This window comes from Triticum aestivum, chromosome 4A (genome assembly GCF_018294505.1).
Source record: "Triticum aestivum cultivar Chinese Spring chromosome 4A, IWGSC CS RefSeq v2.1, whole genome shotgun sequence".
NCBI lineage: Eukaryota > Viridiplantae > Streptophyta > Magnoliopsida > Poales > Poaceae > Triticum > Triticum aestivum.
The window spans coordinates 583399143-583424050 of NC_057803.1; the positions used below are offsets into that span (position 1 = coordinate 583399143).

At 45.5% G+C, this 24908-nt stretch overlaps 4 protein-coding genes across 7 annotated transcripts; all 4 read right to left on the minus strand.

Moving 5' to 3' along the window:
- Positions 1-267: 267 nt before the first annotated feature.
- Positions 268-9089, minus strand: LOC123087166 (uncharacterized). Of its 4 annotated transcripts, XM_044509088.1 has the most exons (4): positions 8607-9089; positions 7068-7288; positions 6735-6990; positions 268-6042 (listed from the first exon to the last, which is right to left on the minus strand). In XM_044509088.1, exon 3 carries the CDS (start codon positions 6903-6905, stop codon positions 6735-6737), a length of 171 nt encoding a protein of 56 aa, XP_044365023.1. In that variant the 5' UTR covers positions 6906-6990; positions 7068-7288; positions 8607-9089; the 3' UTR covers positions 268-6042. The 4 variants fall into 4 exon arrangements, with proteins under 4 accessions (XP_044365023.1, XP_044365021.1, XP_044365020.1 ...); XM_044509086.1 differs by lacking the exon at positions 268-6042 and having other exon boundaries at positions 6385-6984; positions 8607-8831; XM_044509085.1 differs by lacking the exon at positions 268-6042 and having other exon boundaries at positions 6385-6990; positions 8607-8831.
- LOC123087165 (pentatricopeptide repeat-containing protein At2g13600) lies at positions 8302-11691 on the minus strand. The gene has a single exon (XM_044509084.1). The coding sequence runs from the start codon at positions 11641-11643 to the stop codon at positions 9241-9243; it is 2403 nt and encodes an 800-aa protein (XP_044365019.1). The 5' UTR covers positions 11644-11691; the 3' UTR covers positions 8302-9240.
- Positions 11692-12289: 598 nt separating this feature from the next.
- LOC123087168 (uncharacterized) lies at positions 12290-14841 on the minus strand. Its single transcript, XM_044509090.1, has 3 exons — positions 14459-14841; positions 13226-13367; positions 12290-12621 (listed from the first exon to the last, which is right to left on the minus strand). Exons 1-3 carry the CDS (start codon positions 14770-14772, stop codon positions 12541-12543), a joined length of 537 nt encoding a protein of 178 aa, XP_044365025.1. The 5' UTR covers positions 14773-14841; the 3' UTR covers positions 12290-12540.
- A 6787-nt stretch (positions 14842-21628) lies between these two features.
- LOC123087169 (suppressor of disruption of TFIIS) lies at positions 21629-24148 on the minus strand. Its single transcript, XM_044509091.1, has 7 exons — positions 23944-24148; positions 23689-23852; positions 23536-23573; positions 23349-23436; positions 23002-23247; positions 22635-22700; positions 21629-22053 (listed from the first exon to the last, which is right to left on the minus strand). The coding sequence occupies exons 1-7, from the start codon at positions 23990-23992 to the stop codon at positions 21868-21870; spliced, it is 837 nt and encodes a 278-aa protein (XP_044365026.1). The 5' UTR covers positions 23993-24148; the 3' UTR covers positions 21629-21867.
- Positions 24149-24908: the final 760 nt, after the last annotated feature.

Below are 24908 nucleotides of genomic sequence, written 5' to 3' on the forward strand. Positions count from 1 at the left end.
AAAGTTAAAACATTCTTGTTATTTGGATATTTTACATTACGGCTGATATTTTTAGAGAATTTTAAATAAAATCAATTTATTTAATCATGCAGCAGATGTTTCTAATTTCACATGCTCTAAAAATGATACATTGTACATTGGAATAAAAAATCATACACAACAACCAAAGGTTATTCATGGTGTACACTTTCTTAATATTCATATTTGAAGTTAATAGATTGAATACAAAATGCAATTTGGATATTTTTAACAACATAGTCCCAATTTTAAATTACTGGTAGTATAGTGATCGATAAATCCCACCTTTTATAGAAAATGTCATGTTACCTCCAAAAATATATTAAATGCCACATATTTTATTTGCTTTAATGCCATTAAATACTAGTCTAACCGTGGGGGTCCATATGTACATACCTCATAAATAAAAACAAGTGGGAAATATGTCGCCCTCATCATGTACGTCTACAACCATGACATCACTTCATTTACGAGAAGACCAACATCACGAGGGCAAGATTGCACGCAAGAAGCTCAGAGTGTAGTGCTACTATGCAAATCTTTGGTAATGGTAGGTTTTCGGTTCCTTAGTCATTTTACTACATGATATTGGCTCATAATGGTATGTTTTTACTGCATGATATTGGTTCCTTAGTTCTTTTTCTTTAATGTTTTTCTAGCACAGTCATGAACTCCTGATATAAAAAATATACAAAAAAGAAGGATTCAAGGACTAATGAGGTTCAAATATTTCTTCATAAAAGGCGCCTTCATAAGTTTAAGCAAAATAATCAAATATTTCTTGTAAAAATGGAAGTACAAATACTAGTACTAATGAGGTTCATGTGAATGACACTACCCATGACGATATCGAGGGCCTATTTTTTTATTTCGCACCAGGCCCATGTTTTCTCAGATCCGACCCTGCCTAGTTAAACTTGCAAGGTATGCAGTGTGAGATGATATGATGTAATCTTCGAGACATGTCGATAATTTGACATACAAGGATGTAATATATGATGACCGGTGGGAGTTTGACGCCGTAGGTTGTTTCTCTGCTTGCACTCCTCCTCGGTTCCCGCAGTTGACAAGAGCGAGAAGAGGAGTGACGACAATCGGAAGGAATCATGGAGACCAACAGAGCAGGCGAAGGAGTGAGCTCTAACTTTAAGCTTGTGTAATTTGTAAAATGTAAATACGGAGCTTTCAACTTTACCAATTCTGGTTAACTCCTTCAAAATACGGAGCTATTCATGTTACAGTCTAAAGTCATAACGTGAAAACTACAGCTGCCGAATGACGATAACCTCTAAGGTTGATTCCCCTGTTCCAAACGTGAATGTGTACGAGCTGTGTAGTAGCTTTTGTTTCTCTACGGATCTGTTCTTTTAGGTAGTGTTATTTGGCGCTCATTTTGTTTCCATGTTAGGTCGACCACTTGAGTGCTCGAGGTTCTAGAAATCTTGAGTAATCAACAATGAAATCCTCTCTTCCTTGAGGGAATGAAAAGAAAGAAGAAACGTTTTGACCACGTTGAGACAGTCGAGCTTTAAACGCGAGACTCGAAACTGTTGCACGAACAAACCAGGCCCAAGGAAGCACTACATACATATGTTGGGACTTGGGAAATCTATAGAAGTAGGAGTACGTCCTATACAATACAAAACGTGCAGTCAAACAGATATTGCACGTTGATACATACATGAACCATGACCACATCCCCTGCCTTAACTTGTGGCCAGCATTGGCAGGAGTACCACGCTTGTGTTCCTTAATTTTTGAAATGCAACTATTGCGATTTTAGCAACTATGGCTCAAGTTTTCCAGATAATCAGGATGTTCGTGTTGCAGTCTTCACGTGAGAATTGCAGCACGCGAGTGACGGTCGCATCTTGATTAATTCCTCTGCTTTTATATCGCTACTGTCAGAACCATTTTAATCTTCCGTTTTACTTTGGACAGTAAAATTAGTATAGTACGTAAAGTTAGCTTTGCCACATTAGGCTGAGAACTGAATCCATTTAAGCATAAGAACCATCATAGCTAGTATGATATTATACTCAAAAGTCAGGTGCGCCACCTCAATGCACGTATATTTATTGAACTCATGGCATTGAAGATTCTTCGGTTCCTCTTTTTCCAGGCATTCCACATGATGTATATAAGCTGTCTCATGTGCCTCCGCTTATGGTTACTATCTATATGATGCAAAATGCCATCCCACCAGGCATCTATTGTTGGTAGGTGAAGGGCGACTCCGGAGGGACATCGTTATCCACCCAAGCAAGCACCTGGTGGTGGACAGTGATCGTGAAGAGGCAATCCTGACATAGGTGGAGCACAGTCTCACGGCCCTAAGGCAAAGGTGGCAGATGGGGTCAAGTAGTCAACCCCGTTGCACCAACCGGTCCATGGTGAGAATCTTACCATGGAGGACAAGCCCATAGAAGAGTCTACATTTCCATTCCACATGGGCTCTCCAAATCTTCTCCGCTGAGAATTTTTGGTGACACCGATGAATTGTGCCAAGTAGGCAAAGCAAGAGGAGTATTGTCCGCTAGAGTTCCAAATCCAGGTGATGGCGTTCCGCCAACTGGGGTTAAGAGCAACGAAGTCGATGACGGTGGCCAAGGCAATGAACTCCCGAGTCTACTTAGGTATGTTTATAATCTTGTCACCGAGTGAGTCTATACAATGCGTTGTCCTATATTTTCGGGTTGCAATGCCAAAGAGTCGAGTGTAGTGGTCGGGAAGCACCCCGACCTTGCCAGTTGTCATGCCAGAAGATGCCTTTTTATAGCTTATAAGGGCCCTCCATCCGTGACTCCAAGCCCGCCTAGCACCTTGGCGAGACAGACCTTCTGTTTACCAACGGCGATATAGAATTCGTATTCTCTAGCAAACGAACATTATTTTTTCTTCGCGGGGCAAACATTAGTCCTTTTAAGGAGTTCTATTAGAGTTTTTCTATTTGTGGATGATTTGTCATTTGTACTCTCAGGTTTGTGTTTGCATAATGTCATATGCCACCTTCGCCTAATATTCCTTAATCTAAATAATGGGACGCAAAACCCCAGTCGATGATACCACCTTTTCAAAGAAGAAAAATCAAGATAATGAGAGCACAATATTAATAATCTAGGATCACAACAATCAGTAAGCTCTAGGCTGAGCATTTCGTATCACGTTGTCTGAAATGTTAAAAGCATCAATACTAAAAAAGAATCTGATAACCTAACTGGGAAACACACAAATATGAGTTTTGACATGCATATATCCAAACAGAAAACATGTTGGCACTTGTTAATGATTAAGTGGCATCTCTTTGAATCTGACCAATTCTAAAGCAATCTAAATTCATTATATGACAAAACACACTTGTTTTGACTTAATATGTCACACCGAGTTAATCCTAAGGGCCTTTGGGACAATCTATTTTATTACAAGGTTTTGTTCCGAAGCAAAGATATCCACAGGAGGCCGGTTTGTTCGTCCTATTCTGATATTCAGGACCAAGATGTACTGGATTCTCTTTCCGATAGACCATGAAAGGAGAAAAGAGGCTCAAATGCCAACGGACCTCTGTCTATTCTCTAATTCACCCAATCAAATAGTACTCGTTTTTGGAACGTCTAGTGCCTTGGATTGTTGAGTATGAATGAGCAATCTCACTTACACCAACAGGACACATTCTCATCCTTAGATTGATACTATTTCAACGCATTAGAGTTGTTCTTGTTAGCATTTGTAACATTGTAATGTTAAATCTCAGAGCAATTGGTAGGGTGGATGTACTTTTAACATGTTGGAACAAACCTTAACCATCCGATTCCGTTGATTATTATTTTAATAAGAATCAATTATATACATTTTTTTTCTTGAAACAGAGGCAAAGATTGCCTCATCTATTAATTAAGCAGAAAAAAATTGCTCAGCTAATTATAGAAAACCGGGCAAAAATCGGAATAACAAGGGCCAAGCCCACTCCCATAGACTGAAACACACAGGGCAAAGCCCACCCTTATCGACGACAAGTCGACATTCGGCCAGACAACGCGGCTCCGACTCTAACGGAGAACTCAGAAGAATAAAATCAGGTACGGCTGACGCCAGGAAAGATCGCCGAACTGGCCACCTGCAGCCAGTCATCGTACACCACAGGGCCCCGCCGCTGCAGTTTCGACTCCATAACAACAAGCAAACCGAGGCAAAACCGTGGACACGCCGGAGAAGAGCCGACTACCACAACCATTGACGTGTCACCGGCATCGCTCCCATCGTTGTTGCCACAGAAGTCTGGTCACCACAGTGATTCTCTCGGGGCCGCCGCCCCGACATCCACCGCTCCGTCGCGCCCAGCGAAATCAACCGGCACCGCCTTCCGGGGCCACCGCCCCGACATACCACCGCTCCCCTCGAGCAGCAACACTGCACAACCCAGCTGCCCACAGCCCACGCTGCTCAGGGCAACCGCTCCCAAACCATGAACGTCGCACCACATCCGGGGTCGCCGCCCCGACGTAAAGTCAGACCGCCCCCTCCGAGGCGCATCAACCGAGCCGACACCCCTACCGCCCAAGCGGGACAAGGATGCCACCCAACCAATGTCGAGATAGAGCCCCACCTCATAGAGCTGCCACTCACATTGTTCCCGAGATCGTCATCTCGGCGTACAATCAGAAACCATCCGAAGCCGCCGCCCCGATGTCCACTGTCCTCGACGACGAAGAGATCTGCACAAACTGCAACATGCTGACTCTCCAAGGTGATGCCTCAAAGAAGGAACCAACGTAGCCACCGTCATCGCCCGCTTCGACCATCCAAAGATAGGGATTTCTCCCGGAGAGTCGTGCAATGGAGCACCACGGCAATACCTTCAAGAAGGGGAACGACACCATGACCATGGCGCCGCTGTTGCCAGCACCGACCCAAGGTCAGTGCTGGACTTTTGCCTGGAGGTCCACCACACCTCCGAATCCGAGCAGATCTGAAGCACTGCGCAACACACAATTCCCATGGTCGACATCCACCAGCTCCACCTTCCCGCTGCGCCAAGCCACCTCCGCCGTCAACCACCAAGCTCACGCGCACTCGACGCCAACACCACGACGCTAGACCCCTTGAGCAGCCGCGCGCCCAGCATAGCAAAACTGCGCCCCTCTGCGCCGCTGCCCCTGCTGCCATCCCACCAGAGAAGACGAGCGGTCCCGCCAAGATCCATGCCGCACCGGCCCCTCGCCACAGTCGCGCGCCCGAGCCGCCCTACCGAGCGCCAGATCCATCACGAGCATGTTCACCGCGCACACCACGCGATGGCCCGAGCCGATCCGCACCTCCGCCGCGCACTAGCCACCCGCGCGGGGCCTCCCCGACCGCGCGCCCTGCCGGAGGAGAGGACCTCCCGACCGTCGGCGCCGCTCGCGGGACGAACCCCACGCTCGCTCCCGCACGAACCAGCGACGGGTGCGGCCATGCGCTGAAAAAGACGAAGCCCCGCCGCCGCCGCTGCCACACGGCCTATGACCGGCAGCGGCGAGGGAAGGACGGCAGGGAAGGGGCTGCTGGCGGTTGCTAGTTTCGCCGCCCGTGTCGCCCGTGCAGAGCGACGCGGGGGCTCAGCCTGTGCTTGCCTTTTGTAATTCTATACATTTCGCTTGGCCTTTTGTTCATGGACTCCACTGACCATTACTTTCCAATTGTTATCTACATCTGAGTTGACCGTTTATCAAAACATGATGAGATGATGGTATTTTCTTTTGAGAACAAACCCGGGAACAAGACATGCACATTAAAATTCCAAACGCGAGAAATTTTAAGAATGCTTATACTCAACAAGAATCCAAAAATGTATGCAAGACCGAAAGAGAAGTTTGTATACTAGAATGAAACAAAATTGACGGTTCCCGGAGAAATTAGAGTTTTCATACTAGAATGAAACAAAATGCATCGAACGAAGTTACTGGTGTGTAAGTTTGCTTTCGTACCGTTGCAAGTCCATCTCAATAAAGCCATTCCCAGAAGTTATTGTTGGCAGCATTATTAGACCTTGTACAATGCAAGACGTTTAGTAAAAAATAAATTGAGTTTTTTTATCTTTACAGAAGGGGTGCCTAAATAAACATCTACCATGTACAAACAAAAACCGGTGCTTAAGAAAAACCTAATTTATTTCTCTGAGCACCTTGCATTGTAAAAGATCTCAGGGGGCTTATGGTGAATATGGTTGCTTCGAACGAACAAACAATTTCACAATTTAATCCCAATATCATGATTGAGATTTTTCTTCAGATAAGAAACAAAACGGTCAGGCCTGTTCCTCTTATAGTAATTTTCTCTCCTTTGGGAGTGAACACTAATTAATGTTTGTCTATCACGAACTAGGAGAAAGAAAAGAACTCTGTCTCTGGATTTTCAAGAAGAGGAGCCATAGCAGAGGCTACATCACGAATCCACAAGTAAAATTGCACAGAGCAATCGAAGAAAGCGGCGAGTAATCCACACAATCTGCAACTAGGGCTCATATAAAGCTGTACTAGCACTTGTTAATTGGCCGACTTCACACAATTTGCAGCTCGGAGTCATCACCATCACAGACTAGATCTCTCCTAACCAACCAGACATGCACCGAGGTAGGTATGATCTACTAGTATTCTCTCGAAGATGAAGCACTGCTGTACAGCCTGAAGGATGGATCGGGAGCCAACCGAAGCAAGGGGGAAAAAAACGAAGGACCTAACCTAGAAGCCGGCGGGGCCGCGGCCGGAGAAGGCGAGGGCGAAGAGGACGACGACGAGGTAGAAGAGGATGACGACGAGCTTCATCTGGAACATGGCGAAGAAGAGCTTCACCATGAACACCAGCAGCAGCGCGTTGAACACGATCGCTATCGCCGCCTCCAGGGGCTCCATCGCTCCTCCCTCCCTCCGGTCCCAACCGTCGCCGACCGACCAGACCGGTGGCTGAAAAGGCGGAGTGATTGGCTGTGCCCTGAAACTAAAGGTGCCCGTCAGTGAGAGCCCGAGTGGGGGCTCCGGAAGGGGCTGGAAGATGCAAACCTGTGACCTACTGACCTGCGGCGGGTTGACGGCGACGCGTAGTCTTTGGTGCGGGGAATTCGCTCTCGGCGACGCCGATCGCGCGTCGGGGCAAGGAAAGAAAGGCGAGTCCGTCCGTGTGAACCTGCGCGGCAGCTGCCGAGGTGTCCCCCCGCTGAATCTTCGGATGTCCTGTCAGCTCGCTGGAATCGAAGGATCGGCACACTTTCCCGTAGACCGCGTGATGTCTACCAAATCTGTAGCGGCAACGTCAGATTTTAACCATGACAAATCAAACGTTATGGTAGTTTTCTTTGGCAAGCATGGCAAATTCTGGCAATTCTTTGTCAGGCTCGCTAAAGAAAATCACCATTCTCGTAACAACATAATTCATCAAGAAAAAGTTTGATCTGCCATGCTCAAAATTCTGACATTCAATTTGCAGTGAAATTCATTTGTACTACTCCCTCCGTTCCAAAATACTTGTCTTTCTAGGCATTTCAAATGGACTCAACATACGGATGTATGCAGACATATTTTAAAGTGTAGATTCACTCATTTTGCGCCGTATGCAGTCACTTGTTGAAATCTCTAGAAAGACAAGTATTTAGGAACGGAGGGAGTAGATAATAGTCGTAAAAAAATCACACTATCAAATAATGTACTACCTCTGTTCATAAATACAAGACGTTTTGCCAGTGAAATGCATGTTATTTTCCGTGGAAGAATTTTTCTGTTTTCTGCAACAACCGCCTGCGTGTTATTTTTTTTGGGAGACTCACTGCTGGGCCAAAGTACACTTTTTAGTGGAAAGTAAAGCTCCTGAAAAAAAATCCCTTGCAAAAATAAGCTCATATCACGGAAAATGCCTAGATGTTCCTATTTTTAGCGAAAAGCCAGAGCCACTACCAAAAAGTATATACTTTTATAACAACGAAAAGTGCATACGACGGGACATTATTATTCTATATATATGACACCACGTCTAACCGATACCATACCACGTGGGCAGTGTGAATCTCGAAGTATAATGAGTCGTTTCTTTCCTTCTCGCTTTAGAGAACGAGGACCTCGTCCTCGTCCTCGAATGTGCAACTACCAGATAAACTTTTTGTTAGGGATGACCAGATAAACTTAGGGTGAAGCATACTAACTGGTATCAGCTCAACTGACAAAAGCACATGACAGTAGCTGTTTTGACATCTGAAAACAGCGAAACCAGAGCGGAGACAAGACACACAAGCACCGATGGTGCGCAATAAGAATCATGTCACAGCCAATATTTGATCTTCAGCAAAATTGTGACACCTACTCCCTCCGTTCCGAATTACTTGTCTCAGGTATGGATGTATCTAGATGTATTTTAGTTCTAGATATATCCATTTCTGCGACGAATAATTTGGAACGGAGGGAGTAGTAGTAGTTTGGAAGTGTAGTATGGGTTATGACCTCACCAACCCTACAGTTCTCGCTCAAAAGTCAAAACGAAACACGGAGAGCAATTCGCTAAGCCAAATGTGGATAGGTCAGTTAATGAGCAGATTACCAAATGGACAAGAAGCATTATGATCACACCTGGAGATCTTTCTCAACTTGATGCAGCTTTTCCTCCTTGTCCAGCTGAAAAAATGCTGACAGGGTTTACCCATTCCAACAGCAGGTTCAAACACACTAGCTCGTCATACTCTATGCTTGGGCAGGCTTGTCACATGACACGCCTTCTGTGGTATATTTACATCCTCCAAAGTCCAAACCGTTCCAATTGGTCAGACAAATCAATGCATAGCAGTGGAGCCCAGAAAAGATGTGCTAGCAGGCAAATACGACACCGAGAATGCTGAGTCCCGTTTTCTCTGCTGTTCATCTGAAACCGATTCACGTCAAATCAAATCATATGAAGTACAGCAGAAAAGTCTACACTCCAGGTTATCAAGACCATGCAAAGCGATAATGCTCCAGGAGCAGGGTGAAGCATAGCATGGTGATAATACTGCTCAAAATCGTTGGCCAGCTAAATCAGCCAGATTTTCCAAGTATACTCCTCAGTGAGTGCAATCACGAACCTGCTATAGAATTTGCAGAGCAGATGTACATCAAGACAACCAACATAAAGGGAGCGAAACTCAAATTCCTCAAGATCATTCTCCGGAAGTAGCTCCATCTTGCTACCTTTATCTGTATGATGAACTGAATAAATGATCTATTTTGTCTAAGGCTGTCCACACTGGTAATCTACTGACGAAACAAAGTCAAGAGACGATTCCCACATTAGTAAATCCAAGATCTCGTTGATTTCCATTGACAGTGGATGCTTTGCTTCCCAAGAAAAGAAGGCGTGATATTGACCTCTTACTTGAACCCAGCTACACCCTCCATCTTTCTTGAGTGTGGTCCCTTTCATCAGTACCCTTATCCTGGCAGCATCTTTCCACCTTCCACATGATGCATACATATTCGAGAGTAGCACATAACCTGCTGTATTATCCTTCTCCAACTCATGAAGCCGCTTTGCAGCCCTCTCAGCAATCTCCTCATTCCTGTAAGTATTGCAAGCGCTCAGAAGGGCAGCCCATGAATTTGCTTCTGATTTACTTGGGGTTTTCATCAGAAGAGCTTCTGCCTCTGCCAAACGACCAGCTCGAGCTAGGACATCAACCATACAAGTATAGTGCTTCTCTTTAGGTGAAATACCCCATGCCTGCATTTTTTCAAAATAATGCATGGCCTGCTCCACCAAACCACCGTGGGAACAAGCAAATAGAAGAGCTAAAAATGTATGCTCGTTTGGCTTCATTCCAGTTGCCATCATATCCTCAAATAAAATAATAGATTCCTCCGCAAAACCATTTTCAGCAAGTCCTTGAATCATGGCAGTCCAAGTGACATCATTTCTTTCAGGCATTTGATAAAACATCCTCTTGGAGCTCTGTAAATCCCCCGACTTGGCATACATGTCACTAAGTGCAGTACCAATAAAAATGCTTTCCTCGATTCCTAGCTTGATGGTCTTAGCATGAGCCATCTTGCCCGTCACTAACGAGCACAAGTTTGCACAAGCAAGAAGAACACTCGAGAATGTAATTTCCCCTGGAACCTGACCCGAAGCCAACATTGCATTGAAAGATTTTAGCGCGTCAACAAATTGTCGATTTTGCGCGTAACCAGAGATAATTGTATTCCATGAAGCTAAATTCCTTGCAGGCATCTTCTTGAAGAGATACATAGCTTCTACCATTTTCCCGTTGTAGCTATAACCTGAAACGAGAGAGTTCCAGCACACTATGTTCTTTTGTGGGAGGGTGTCAAAAATCGTTTGCGCATCTCTACACTTGTTGCATTTGCAGTACATGTCAATCAGAGAGCTGGATACAAACACATTGGTGCTAGAGCCCATCTTTAGGCTACGGGCATGGATCCTCGCTCCTCCTCGCAAGTCCTCGAGACTAGCACAAGCACTGAGCACACTAGAGAAGCATGAAATGTTTGGCCTACAACCATCAGCCAGCATTTGACTGTACAGCTTCACCGCTTCTGCCGCATTCCCTCTCTGCTCATGCCTAGCAATCAAAGTACCCCAGGAGACCTCATTCCTCTCAGGCATTGCATCAAGAACCCGTCGAGCTCCGTCAAGATCACCCGACTCAGAGTACACATCAAGCAGTGCAGTCCACGAGACCACATCCTTCACATCCATCTCATCAAACACCTTACGGGCTGCATCTGCATCCCCCATTCTCAGATGCAGCGTGATCAAAGAATTTTGTACCTCGATGCTGCTCTCGAAGAAGTTTGATTTAATCGCCAATCCCACGATGGACATGGCTAGACCAAATTCACCTGCACCAACGCATGCCTTGATCATGCACACAAAGGTGATACCATTAGGCCTCACCCTGCAGCTGACCATTTTACGAAAGACGGCAAGAGCATTGTGGTGGAGCTCATTGCGCACAAAACCAGAAATCGTTGCCGTGAAGAAGGCCACGGAGCCGGACGGGCACTGCTCATAAAGCTCGACGGCCTCTGCCACACGCCCGCGCTTCATCAACGCATCCACCATGGTGGTGTACGACACGACGCTCCTCTCGGGCATTCCGTCGAACAGCCTGCGAGCGGAGGCGATGTCCCCGGCCTTGACGTGCTCGGACACCATGAAGTCGTACGTGAAGGAGCAGGCGGCGTCCGCGGCAACGCAGTCCCCGAAGGCACGGTCGCGCTCCGCGGCGCGAGCGAAGGCGGCGTATGTGGTGAGGAGGTGCGACGCCACGGAGCGGTCGGCGGCGACGCCGGAGCGCACGGTGTGCGCGTGCAGCGAGAGGGCGAGCGGCAGGCGGTCGGAGGAGGACGAGGAGGAGGCGGGCGCGGCATGGCTGGTGGCGGTCGCGCGGCAGAGGCGGAGGAGGGTGGCGCAGGTCTCGGCGTAGGACTTGAATGCCTTGGGCGTGGGGGCGAGCGGCGGGCCGTTGGCCAGGCGGAGCTTGAAGGATTTCAGCGGGAGGGTTAGAGGGACCTGCGCCTTCTCCAGCTTCGGCCTGGAACTGGAAGCCAGCTGTGCCGTCGCCGCCGCCGGCGGTGGCCGCCGCGGCCGCTTCGTGCGAACCGCCGCTCTCATTCTCCTCCCATGCTTCGAACTAGGAAGGAAATCGTTTCGGTTGTTAATGGCGAGCCCACACGCTCATGACACAGACTACGCCATGTCACCATATCATGTGGGGTTTTTTTTTTTGAATTTTCAGTTTTTAAAATGTTTTATCTCTTAAATGGAAAAATCCGATTGAAGATGCGCTTTCATCATTAAATCCCTCGCGACGAGATCTTCAAAACTAAATCTCATATTAATATATTTCAACGAAATTTTTTTTGGTTAAAAATTGTCATGTCTATTGCACATGAATTGCAATGATGTTTACACTAAAGTTGCCATGATATGTTTCAGCTATTTTCTTCTGCATTTAAAATTTGACATATTATAAAATGAGGAATTAAGAAACTAGACTTGCCATGCATTATAAACTAAAATTGCCATGATACATGCACTTAAAATTGCCATGGTTCATACAAAAAAATATTTTCATGGTCAAAGTACTGGAATTGTCATCATCAAAAAACTAAAATTGCCATGATCTACAAATTAAAATATGAGCAAACTTATGAGGCAGGCAGTGGAGGAAGATATGAGCGGCATCTTCAACCAAGTTTGCACATCGAAGACAGTACCTAGACTTGTGAGCGAAATCAGACTTGTGAGCGAAATCGCATTTGGGAGCACGAAATCCACTCTCACACATTCACCTATATATCAGAAAGAAGTGATGACATGTACAATGCTGATCTTTTTCCAAGGTAGTGAGGCACACTCCAATGAAGAAGGAAAAAATGAGGAAGCAGCCGAGAAGCATGATTCTGTATTTTGATGTAGCGATTTTGTGAGGAATAAATTCTACATATCAGTAGTGCAACCTGCAGAACCATTTTCTATCTATCCCTGGAAATAATACTACAAACAAGGTTACATTTTCTCCATCCCGTAGGTATCTTCAGCACCGCTGGCCACCTTTTTCCTCCTCTCGGATATCATATTGGTGTATGCCTGACAAAGCCATAGGGTTAGCTCTAACTTAGTTCTGCACCTGAAATTTGTAATTGCGTAGTAGAAAATAATAATACTGTGGACTGATGTCCAGAATACTTTCCGATCAAAGAATTCTACATGAAAGAAGAAAATGTCTGACGTTAGCACTTACCACAATCAGTTTGCTGGTAATTGTACTCCATCCGTCCGATAATGTAAGACGTTTTTGCAAGCTACATTGCTTGCACAAACGTCTTACATTATGGGACGGAGGGAGTAGTTTGTAAGTTTTCTTTTGTGTTGTTATTTGTAAATCTCTTTCTTTTTGTGTTGTTTAATAGTAATAACATAGTTTATGCGTCAAAACAGACAGGACTATCTAGCAGATTATCAGTTATAACTTATAACAACATTAGTTTATATGTAAGAGTCATGTTAATGTCAAATAATAGGTTATTACCATCTTCCAGAATTAGCAGTCTGGAAAAATTTCCATAATTCTGAAAGAAAGTAAATTTAAGAGCGCAACACACTAGAACCTTTTAGGAAACCAAACCTCTGAACAATAATTTCAATAAAAAGAAATAACATAAAGAAAGGGTTAGAAAAATGGTGCAGAAACCTTAGGATAGGAGTAAAGAAATATGTACCACCATGCACATATTACAAAAGAAACTCCTCCGGTAATCACAGCAGAGTGGATGAGCACCCAACTACACGCAACTGCAACGGTTCCTGTTAGTAATATTGTCCAAGGCTGACACCTACAATAGAAAAAATTCAGAGGTCAATATTGGTGAAAAAAGATATGGTTGTAGTCACTAGTAAGAGGTTGAGACCATAAATGTTCAAAAAGGACGACAAAACAAGAACTGGTTGAAATATAATATCTGCCTTCTTAACTATCTTATATAATTCCTCAAAAATAAATTATAGTATATATCGCCTAGCTCCATTGCCACATAGCATTAACTGTTATAAAAAAAGAAATCGGAAAGGAGGGATCGTCCCGGGCCTCTGACTCGGGTGATGCACGCAGCCTTATTTATTGCAAAAAAATGTTACAGGTCAGAAAAAAGAAGTAAAAACCAGGCTGACAAACTGCAGCAAGCACTACATGTTACAACCTTTATATGCTGATGAAACTTGAAAACGAGTTACTTGTTTACCAGGTAGTAAGAGAAGTGAGGCTGAATCGGTAGCATCAAGCATAGATATTTTAAGGCTACGTTACGCATTGTGGTGAACCGTGAAAACCCCGCTTGGTTAAACCGCATATAGATGGTTTGCAATGAGTTTAGAATTGTGCTTGGCTAGTAAAATACTACAAAAGAGATCTATCGACTCTTGTGATACTGCCAAATAATACTACAAAAGAGATCTATCGACTCTTTTTTGAAAGGTACTGTAAGAGTTAGTTAGATTCTAATTTGATTTGACAAGCATGGATCCTATTTTTGCACCACTTCTGCACATCATCTTACTAAAATAAGTTCAGTGCAGCCAGGTTTAATACAGTTCAGACACCGCAAACTCAGCCTAAATTGGCACACATCACTCAAGAGAACTCATAACTTGTTTACAGCGAACAGACAAATAGAATTTTGGCAGCAGTCAGGTCATTAAAGGTAAAAGCGTAGTTCGTTCCAGATTCTGGCGACCATTTAAGCTTTGCAACAGTACTGCCGTACTATAATCTGGTCACAATACACAAGAACAATACTAACAAAAAACTAGAGGTATCCGCCTGAATAAATACAGGTAGCAACAAATCGAACTTTTGCGCCACAGCCTTCTTAAATTTCAGTTTCTTCTAGAGGGAAAGTAAGGAGGAAGGAGCTATCTGAAGCCATACCAAGCAGGCTTGGTGTCCCAGACGGAGTCATACTCGAGGGACAGGTAGTTGAGGTACCCGTCCATGTCGTCCACCACGCCGTCCTCCCGGAAGAACTCCGCCCCGCCGTTCTTGCCCCCCTTCTCCCCGCTGCCACGCGCCACGCCGGCGAGCCGCCGCCGGCCCCCGCCCGCGGCGAGCTGGGGCCGCGGCCAGGGAGAAGCGGAGGGGCGCAGGGGAAGCGCGGCCGCGGGTCTGGGCGGGCGCGGCGAGGAGGCCAGGCCGCGGCCCGAGCAGGACGGCGGCGTGGACGGGAGCAGGCAGAGCGCGCCCATTTCTTGGCTTCCGCTCACGTTTCGCTTCCAGCTTCTCCGGCTATCGTTTCGCTTCCTTCGCAATTAAAAAAAATGGATGATTTACCCCATTTTATAAAGGGTTAGATGATTTGCCTCAGGATTGTCTCAATGACCAGTGGCCCCGGCCCCACCCGGCAGCCTCTCCTGGGGGGCAAATTATCTAAGTGGGAAGTAAAGTGAGGCTGTACGGTGCGGCTGCGTCCAGCTTCTCCGGCTATCGTTTCGCTTCTTTCGCAATAAAAAAAATGATTTTTGAGGTGGGCTTCGCAGATCTAAACTTACAAGTGCTTGTTTGTACGGCCCCATTTCAAGCCCGGGACGGCCCAATAACCTTTCAGAAAATACAAGGGATCCTGATTTTTCTTTCTTTCTTTTTGCCCTTGTTTTGTTTGTGATAGGTCATGCCTCGTTTGAAATTTTCTGATTTCACCTTGTAGTTGTTACACTGTGTCATATTTGGTCCCATGGTTTCAAATTCGCTTCTTCCACCAAGGAAGTCTTCCCTTGCATCAAATCTAGGACCATTGCTCTTGTCCAAATCCCTAACCCCAGATGTCAAATATGTGACGCAAGAGAGATGAATATGATATAAATTTGGTATAAGGCGGGTCGGGGAGTTCGTCAAATAGAGATTGAGGCACACACACCGAGCCCAACTTGGTCGGCCATCGGCAAGCATTCAAGCGAGTGCCCGTAACGGCTCACAACACTTTTTGAAACTCAAAAGAAAGTGACTTTTGTACATTTTTTAATTCTTCCGAACAATTTATTGAATTTAAGACTTTTTGGAATTTTCAACACTTTTTGTGCCATTTTTTAAATTGTGAACATTTTTTTACATTTCAAATATTTTTTGAAAAACTAACAATTTTTTAAATTATAGTTGTTTTTTGGAAAAGTGTGAACATCTTTTGAAAATTTCAAACACTTTAGGAGAAAGGTGATTTTTATAATAAAAATAATCTTTGAATTTTCTGATAATAAAAATGAAAACCCGAAAAGAAAACCAAAAAACCAGTAAATGAAACAACAAAAGAAAGAAAATCGGTTCGAGAAAGAGAAACTTATAGAAGGTTCCTAAAACCCATAGAAAATCGTACAGCAAAAACCAAAATCCTTACGCTGTGCTAGCTACATGGGCCTACCCACCCAGAGCGCTCCTAGTGTGTCGGTGCAAAGGGCGCCTACTTGACACAAAATGTGTCAATTGGGATTAGTTGGTGTGAATAATGTGTGTGTTCGTGCTAGCGGTGTGATTGCAGCGTCGTTCTTCTGAGTTAATTTTCTCCGTCCAAACCGTATCAAAAGAGACTTTCGACCCGCTTTAGCGGTTGTTGGTAGTTTTGTCTAGCTGGTTCGTGGACATCTCTGTCTCCTGCTATAGTTTCATTAATGAAATATAGGAGGGTAAACCCTCTTTTGAGAAGAAAAAAAAGTATCAAAAAAGACTTTCGACCCGCTTAATTCATATACTCCATGTGTTTCAAAATATAAGCATTTTTAGAGATTCCAATATAAACTACATACGGAGCAGGCGGGATGAATCTACATTTCAAAATGCGTGTATGTATATCTGTATGTAGTCCGTTTTAAAATCTCTAAAAGGGCTTATATGTAGAAACGGAGGCAGGGAGTATAAAGCAAAAGAGCAATGCTACACGTACAGATAATTACGGGCAAAGTTTAATCATAGGTTGAGTTGGCTTAACGGAATTGGATAGAAGGAGAGTGAGGCGGGACCACCCCGGGTAGAAATGGGGAGGGGGGAGGGGCGAAGAGATTTAAGGGAAGGTCCCCGTAAATGCCTGTAAGAAGCAGTATGTTTAGGATTATTGAAAGCAAAATGCCCGAATCGACACAGCCCGCCCAAACCATCTCTGGCAAGTATACTTAAAGTAGGAGTAATAATCAGCATGCACGCACGCACGCACGTCGCTGGACGCCGTAGTGATCAGCTGTCCAGTCAGCGCCCATCCCGACTTGGGAGGAGGGAGTAGTGATCTACAACGCCGCTTATCCGGATGCGCAGTCGAAGCTCTATCCATCCGGACGCGGCAACCCTCGCCGCCTCGCGAGGAATGTGACCGATCGATCGCTTCGGATAGCGACGACAGCGCGGCATGGCAATGGCAATGGGAGGAGCAGCCCGACAGTACAGCGTGATCCGGCCGCCGGTACAACGTAGCAACAACTTGTTCTGGAAACGTACCGATCCATCCGCGTCAGCGCCCACGCATCGGCGGCACCAGTCCAATCCACCGTCCATTTACCAACTCGCTCCAGTCCTTTTTACACCGTATATAGGAATATATTTTTTCTAAACTCAAACTTCGTAAAGTTTGACCGTGTTTATATGGGGGAAAATCTGAGCATCAACAACACGAATGTTATATCTCTCCCTAATAATAAAGAACGGATTGGGTCTCCAGATTCACCGTCACAATACGCTTTCTTCTCATGTCGTAATACGCTTTTACAATTCGTGTAGACAAAATCAAAATCCCAGGTGGTACTATTCCGAGAGGTCTAACAGTCGAGCTTTGGCTGAAACCTCGCGTACGTAATCGGGCCGGCCCATAACCAGGAAACGAGAACATGAAAATAGCACGAAAAACAAAACCACACTGGTAGCAGGGACGCCAACCACATGAGCTAGCTGTTGATAACGCTCAAATTGCAGCGCCCAAGTTAAAGTAGTTTAGCGACAGGTCTATTTATTTTTCTTAAATACTTTCAACAATTCTTGGAAATAAGTGTGGACGATTTTCCTTAAAATATTTGAATATGAATAGATTTTTAAAATCGTGGATAAATATCGAAAATTCAAACAAAATTTTGAAACTTGAACAAATTTTGCAATTCCAAACGTTTATTTATTTTTGATATACGTTGTATTTTTAGAAGAATATACATTGAACATTTTTACATAAATTTTACAATTTTACATACAAATTGAACATTTTTCTCCCGTTGCAACGCACGGGTCTTTTTGCTAGTAATATATGAAAATTAAATCCATGATGCATCTAATGACATCGATATTGTATTGTCAACGTTGGTATTTTCTTTCTGTAAAGTTGATTAAACTTTACAAAGTTTGACTTTCAAACAAATCTTATATGCGGAGTAAAAGGAACCGGAGTGAGTTCTACGGGTATATTTCTGCACACAAAAAGATCGGTATAACTGGTAGGAAAGCACGCGCTGGTCGATCAGTCCCCGTCCGGGTCTCCCCGCAAAAAAAAAGGGTCCCTGTCCGAGTACGTGCACAAGGTTGGACGAAGGAGGACAGGAAACGATAGAACCCGACATCCTTCGGCTCTATGATTCGAGTTTATTTCACTTTTTACTCATCTTTTGTTCTGTCTTTCTGGAAATATTAGCTCAGCTCGAGCAAAAAATCGCCACATTTCACCCTCTAGGTTTGAAACTGAGGCACATTTTTACCCTTTTCCTTTAGAACATGTCTTTCCAGACCTACATGTCATACCAAAGTGTCAAACGACTTCGGCATCAACATAGATGCATTTTTTTTAGAAAAAAAATCTAAGAGGCAATTCAAATGTGACTTTCAGCTCGTGTGCTTCCTCATGAACTGTAAAATTAAAAAGTAAGAAAATAAAACATTTTTTACAACCAACATGTTTGTGTGCTCTAACTGCTCAGTGGCGGAGCCAGCGTATAGTTGTTGGGTTCAGATGAACCCAACGATTCTTGTCAGCTAGGTACAGATGTATAGGTACTTAGTGGCGTGAACCCAGTGAAAAATCAAAGCTGACCCCATCAATAACACTGCACCGTGAACTAAAGGCCCAAAAGCCCACACGCTAATTGCCTCAGTACCAACTGCCCAGGCCTGTTGGTGACTTGTATCGTTAAAAAAGCCTTAGATGTATACGCACGCCCTTCCTGTTCGCTTCCCAACTCTGCTCTCTCGTCTCATCTCCCCCGTTCCTATTGCTCCGTCGGCGGACCCAGCGGCAAGGAGCAAATTGAAGATCGACAGCGGCAATCCGGCACTTGCAGTCTCAATTAGAAATAGCAAGGCTAGATCGCCATATCTCTTTCCCCTTGTGCATATTTATCCTAATAACCTAGAACTGTAATGACTTTTTGCCCTAGTTTTCCAATTGTTTTTTCCATGAATTTTTATTGGGTACAGGAAATTAATTTTCAAAGAGAAATCGATCCCCAAATCTGGTTAATTATGCAACCACGTCAAGGTCATCTGTCAGAGGTAGGCAAGCATCCAAAGTCCCTGTAAGTAATCTCCTAAAGCCTTCTATTCAGAGAAAATGTAATTTGGCCTTACGATCCGACTGATTGGAAGATGCTTTCAGAATACGCAGTAAATCCTAATTAGCAAAGATGGAATTAAGCATAGAACTTGTGTGTAGCAACTCACAATTTTGATTATCCACAACAGAGATTTAATCCAGAGCCGTTTGATGAATATGGTGGTTGGCCAATTTGACTGCAGTTGCTGATCTTGATAAACTAATGGTGCAGATAAATAAGCATGTTACTTTTTCTTTGGCCTATCAACTTTTAAATCTAGTTGCCACAACATCGATTGGGAGATGCTTTACAGCTATGAATGTTATCAAGTAGAAATTGCGCAAGAAAATTATGAGCGATGGTCTAATTGTCTATGTGGAGAAAGACAAATGAGGGGTTTGATCTTTTAGAAGATGATATAAAAATGAAAGGGGGAACTCTAAAATGTGATTGGCTTCACAAGTTTCTTTTGATTGATGGTACTTATTCTAAAAATGTCAAACTATCATGACAACATTTTTTAACGTTTTGAAGAAGACGATAAGCTATGCCTGGAGCTGCAAAGTTATTTTCCTACAAGTCTATTGATAATATGTAAGAATCCATGTTCCATATTTGAAGTGGGTTGATCTTTATGCTTATCTCATGGTACAACCGGTATGTCCTACACACACTGTTCCACGTAGAAGTTAACGTTTGCGGTTTCTGCAGTCGAAATAAATGCGCCAGCATACCCACGCTGAACGGAAACGATACAGCTTGAATACAAACTGGAATACATTGCACAACGCTGATCCACATGTGAGCAAACGGGGGAGTTTCCTGGATCATCTGAGCCTGGGCTCACAATTGGATATCCAGTGATAAGTGATATTATATTTCTATTTGTTATGTTGTTTTTGGGTTCTATACTAGTGTTGTAAGATAATGTAAATTTAGTCTCTCGAAAGAGGCTTTCACCCCGCTTCAGATATAAAGCAATCACCGAACAGAATACACAACCTTGTATGTAAATTTAGTCTTGGTACTTAGTTAATGCATATCAAATCCCCAAGGCGACTCATTGAGTGAACCCAATGGCCAAATTTCCTGGCTCCGCCCCTGTAACTGCTTGTAACTTTTTCATGAATTAAAAGGGCTGTGCGGTGATCTAAACAACAAGATAAAATCAGGTGATCAAATAAAGGCCTTTTAGAGCACTAATTGTTGTTGTTTTTACAAACCAAAATGTATGTTTTTTTCTCGGCGGAATTTTGCGTGTACTGTTTTTTTTTCATTTTACAAACCAAAATGCACTCATTGCCATAATGTCCCACAAAATGGTTCTTTTTCATTTTTCACGGTGGCAATGTTTATTTTTCTTGACGTATAAAGTGATTTATACAATACCTTTTTTCGTGTTGAAATGTCTTTCTCATTTATTTAAAATTTCAAAAAATGGAAGATAAATATGCAGCAATTGGATGTTGAGTGGCTTAGTTTAAGCTCCGGAACATTGATGCAAGCAGCTACGGCAACCAATATGTCATTTGGTACAACAAAAGTGAAAAATGAGGCGGAGGACACAATTCCATAAGAATCGCACGAATCTGTCCACGTCACGCCTGTCGTAAAATTAAGCCGCTATGGCTAGCAGGACAACACGCGATGGTACGTCCGAGAGCACGACAATTTTACATATAAGAAAAAGAATCCCCTTCCTTTCTTCGTCGCGGGGTTATCGATCAATTTTTGGTTCCAAACGTTGACATAGAAAATCCCCACTATGTGAGTGCTTGTAACTGATGTCCACTTCATCTGCTCACAAGTGTACGTTGCTTCTGTTATGCGAATACCTGTTTTCTTACGCTTGAGGTATTCCATTGAAATGTTTTTTTCATTTATTTAGAATTTCAAAAATAGAAGATAAACATGTAGCAATTGGATGTTGAGTGGCTTAGTTTAAGCTCTGGAACATTGATGCAAGCAGCTACGACAACCAAGAGAGAGCCCGAGGGGACCGCGACGACGATGACTCTGCCAAAGGAATAGACAAAAGATGTCCTTTGGTACAACAATGTAAAAAACGAGGTGGATGACACAATTCAAGAAGAATCACACGAATCAATCCACCTCACCCCCATCATAAAATCAAGCCGCTATGGCTAGTAGGACAACACGCGATGGTACGTCCGGGAAGACGACAATTTTACATATAAGAAAAAGAATCCCCTTCCTTTCATCGTCGTGGGGTTATCGATCAAATTTTGGCCCTAAACGGTGACATTGAAAATTCCCACTATGTGAGTGCTTGTAACTGCTGTCCACTTCATCTGCTCACAAGTGTATGGTTGCTTCTGTTATGCGAATACCTATTCTTCTTATGCTTGAGGTTGAGGTATTCTATTCATCAGGCCTTGTTCGGTTTGGTATGGATCAGAAGAGGATCGGAAGGGATTGTGGGGGGGTTAAATACTTTGATCGAAAGCGACAAGCAACATCAAGCAGATAGATAATAAATCATATCAAGGAGCTAGTTAACATAATAGCGCACGTAGCACATGTGACACATGACTCGTCCTGCAATTAAACTGCTTTGATTTGCATCGCTTTACAACACGGTGCTGATCAGAATTATTTGTCTTTACAATTAAACTGCTTTGATTTGCATCAGCTACTAGTAGGCACTTACTGTACATGCATATGAACTGTACACACACATAATTAATTATGCATCAGAAATCAATCAGAATGATCACATAGACATTATGGACATGTTGCGTCTGGATTGGAGCTGTTGGAGATGAGGACGATCGATCAGGCCTGGATGGAGGTGGGCTGGATGACGGCGTCCAGGTCGGCCCTCATGCTCTTGTTCTTCTCCACGTTGTGGTCGGGCTGGAGCTCGCCGTCGCCGCCCCAGATCTCCGGGATGGCTCGCCGGAGGCCGCCGATGCTCTCCAGCGCGTAGTCCGCCTCCTTGCTCCTCGCCCTCTTGCCAACCTGCACGTTGTTCGCCAAATTAGACACTTTTCGATCAGACATGCTGATTTATGATTTCATTTGTACTGAATGCTGGCTGGACCGACACGTTGTCGAACGGCGACAATGGGAACACTATCTGACTGATGCGACGGGCCGGAATAGAAGATGGTACATTCGGTTGGGACATCTTTTCTTCATCTTGTTGTCCCGTTTCCTCCACCACATTCGTGTTGGCAATGCCAATGCCAGCCACGAACATCGCATGTGCGAAATCAGGCTAATCGCTCCTCATAATGCCACCCAATAATGTAAACCCAGATGGCCTAATTGGAAGGCAAGCTCTCCATCTGTCTAATCTAATCAGCGCGCACCGGCCACCTGATCGACTCACTGATCTGATCGGTCGACCTAATTACCCGCCCAGCAACGACGGACAGCGACGACACTGAGAACTGACTCGGCGCCACCAAGCTTTCAGCGTCGGTTAGCTTGAGCACGGGCCGTTCACACGCAAGTCTAATAAACTGTTCAAGATTGATGAACAAACAAAATATGAAATGAGGTCGGTTGAGATGATGTTTGGATGTAGGATAGTTTACCAGGGCCGTGCGGAGGCCGAGCGCTTTCCCGGCGGCGATGTTCCTCTCGCTGTCGTCGAGGAAGAGCTGACAGAGATCCACGTATTAGTTTTGTGATGATCAGGCAAGAACACAAACGGAGAACGCCAAGATGACAAGTGCTATAATATACTACTAACACATAAGCTTTGCTTTCATCGAAAGCAAGTGCTGATAAGGGCTCTCTGATTGTATTAGCTGTTAATGGTTTTTTTAAGCTGGTGGCTTGTGTTACCCCCGGTGTCACTTTCCGTCCATCGGGTTCAGTTCATGTTACATTATTATAAGCAGATGCTGTGCACGTCGATCTCTATTGCAGTACATTCTTAAGAAATCAGTAGATGGTTACCGTTCGGCCTGGGTTTGTGCCGGCGACGCGCAGGGCGGCGACGAAGGCGTGGACGGACGGTTTCAGGACGACGGCGGGGCGGTCGACGTCGGCGGCGGCGGCCTCGTCGTCCTCGCCCTCCAGCTCCTCCCCGAAGAGGTGCGGGTTCATGGTCTCGAAGCACACGACGCCGTCGAAGCAGGCCTCGTCCACGCCCAGCCGCTCCAGCGCCCGCTTCATGTGCGCGCGGTCCGAGTTGGTGAACAGCTGCACGCACGCACGCGCCCAACACAAATCAATTTTACTTGTTCAGTCAGAGGATCATCCGTTGATGCTCGAGAGAGAGAGGGAAATAGTAATGTGCTTACGATCTTGCGCTGGGGCATGCTCTGGAGCGCCGCCGCGAGCTGCGGGTCCGTGGTGATCACGTCGTAGGGCAGCCTCCCGTGCACGTAGCTGCAAAGCAATTAGTCTCGGCGTGTTTAGAGGCGTTGAACGAACGATTAGTTTGACAAGTTAGGGACGGTGGGTGTTGCGTGCAGCGTGGTGACCGACCTGTGGTACTCGTCCGGGTGCACGTCGTGGCCGAGCGCCTGCGCAAGTTGACAAAGAGCGGAAGACGCAGACACGTAAGAAAACCAGAAAAGAGAAAGAAAAGGTGAAGTTGGAGTGTGCGTTCGAGTCTGAGTTTGAACAAACAAAACGTACGACGAGGCCGGCGAGGGTGCTGCCGTGGGAGCGGAAGAGGTCGGCGCGGAGCGCGGCGGCCTTGTCGGCGGCGAGGCCGAACCTGGCGACGAGGAACTCGTCGATGTTGCGCCTCAGCGCTGGCCCAATGCCGGTGTTGCCCGGGTACAGCGTGTCGTCGAGGTCTGCTCGGTCCACGCACGGAGCAGAGGAATTTGTCAGATGACGGTGATTTGATCGTCGGCTCAAGCGAATTGCACATGTTTAGTTACGTACCTATGAGGAGGCAGTCGAAGGGGGAGCCGACGGGGGACTGGAAGGCCATGGCCGGAGAGCTAGCCGCGAGGAGCAGGAGGCGATCGGCGGTGGAGCAGGGGAGCAGAGGAGTCAGGATGCCGAAGTGCAGGGCGAGAGAGGAGCGAGCGAGGGAAGGTGGGGGGAGGGTCGGGGAGTTTAAATAGATGGAGGGCGAGCAGGTGGGGAGTGGATGACAGGGAACTTGGGTGCGCACACACGCATACATATGCGTCAGTGCGTGAGTTGGCGTCCGATTCCGGTCCACTCGGTTGGGTTCCGTGAAGCGGCTCGTGTTCCTCGCGTCCGCGCGGTGGACGTTTTAATAGGTGGACGCGTCCCCGTGATCCGTGTCCGGGACGGCGGTCGGTCGCTCTTGGCGCAGAGCACTTTCTTTTAAGAACATGCACGCACACGCTATCTTTATGAGCACCGTCGAAAGATTAAGTCGGCGTGTCATTTTGAGACTGACGAAGACGACGGGAACGTCTCCTTCCATTGAACACGCATCGACGGGAACCCTGGTGGACTGGGACGCCACTGTTCACCTGACCATCCAACCACAGGTTGATTCACAGGTCTTGGCGCAGAGCTGCTTTCCGTGCCGCTTTGTATTTTTTTTAGGCCGGTACTAGGCGCAAGTCGGCCGGCCGTCGGATGCGCCCATCCCATCGCTTCTCACCCTGCCAGCGCATCAGATCTGAGAAAAACACGCTGCGGGTTCATGGCGGCTGCCCCTGCTGCCGCGTCCACCCCTCCCCAGTTTGCCCTTGCCGTCGACAGTCGCCACCGTTCTCGCTATCAACTCTCGCCGCTAATGCTCGTCGGCAAAAAAAGGATATGGTTGTGGCAAAAATTCGCTCGTCCAGCAACAACGAACTTCGGGCAGAGCATTGGTACTGGTTCCAGCAAAATGCCTTGTCGGTCCCGGCAAACCAGGTCCGTGC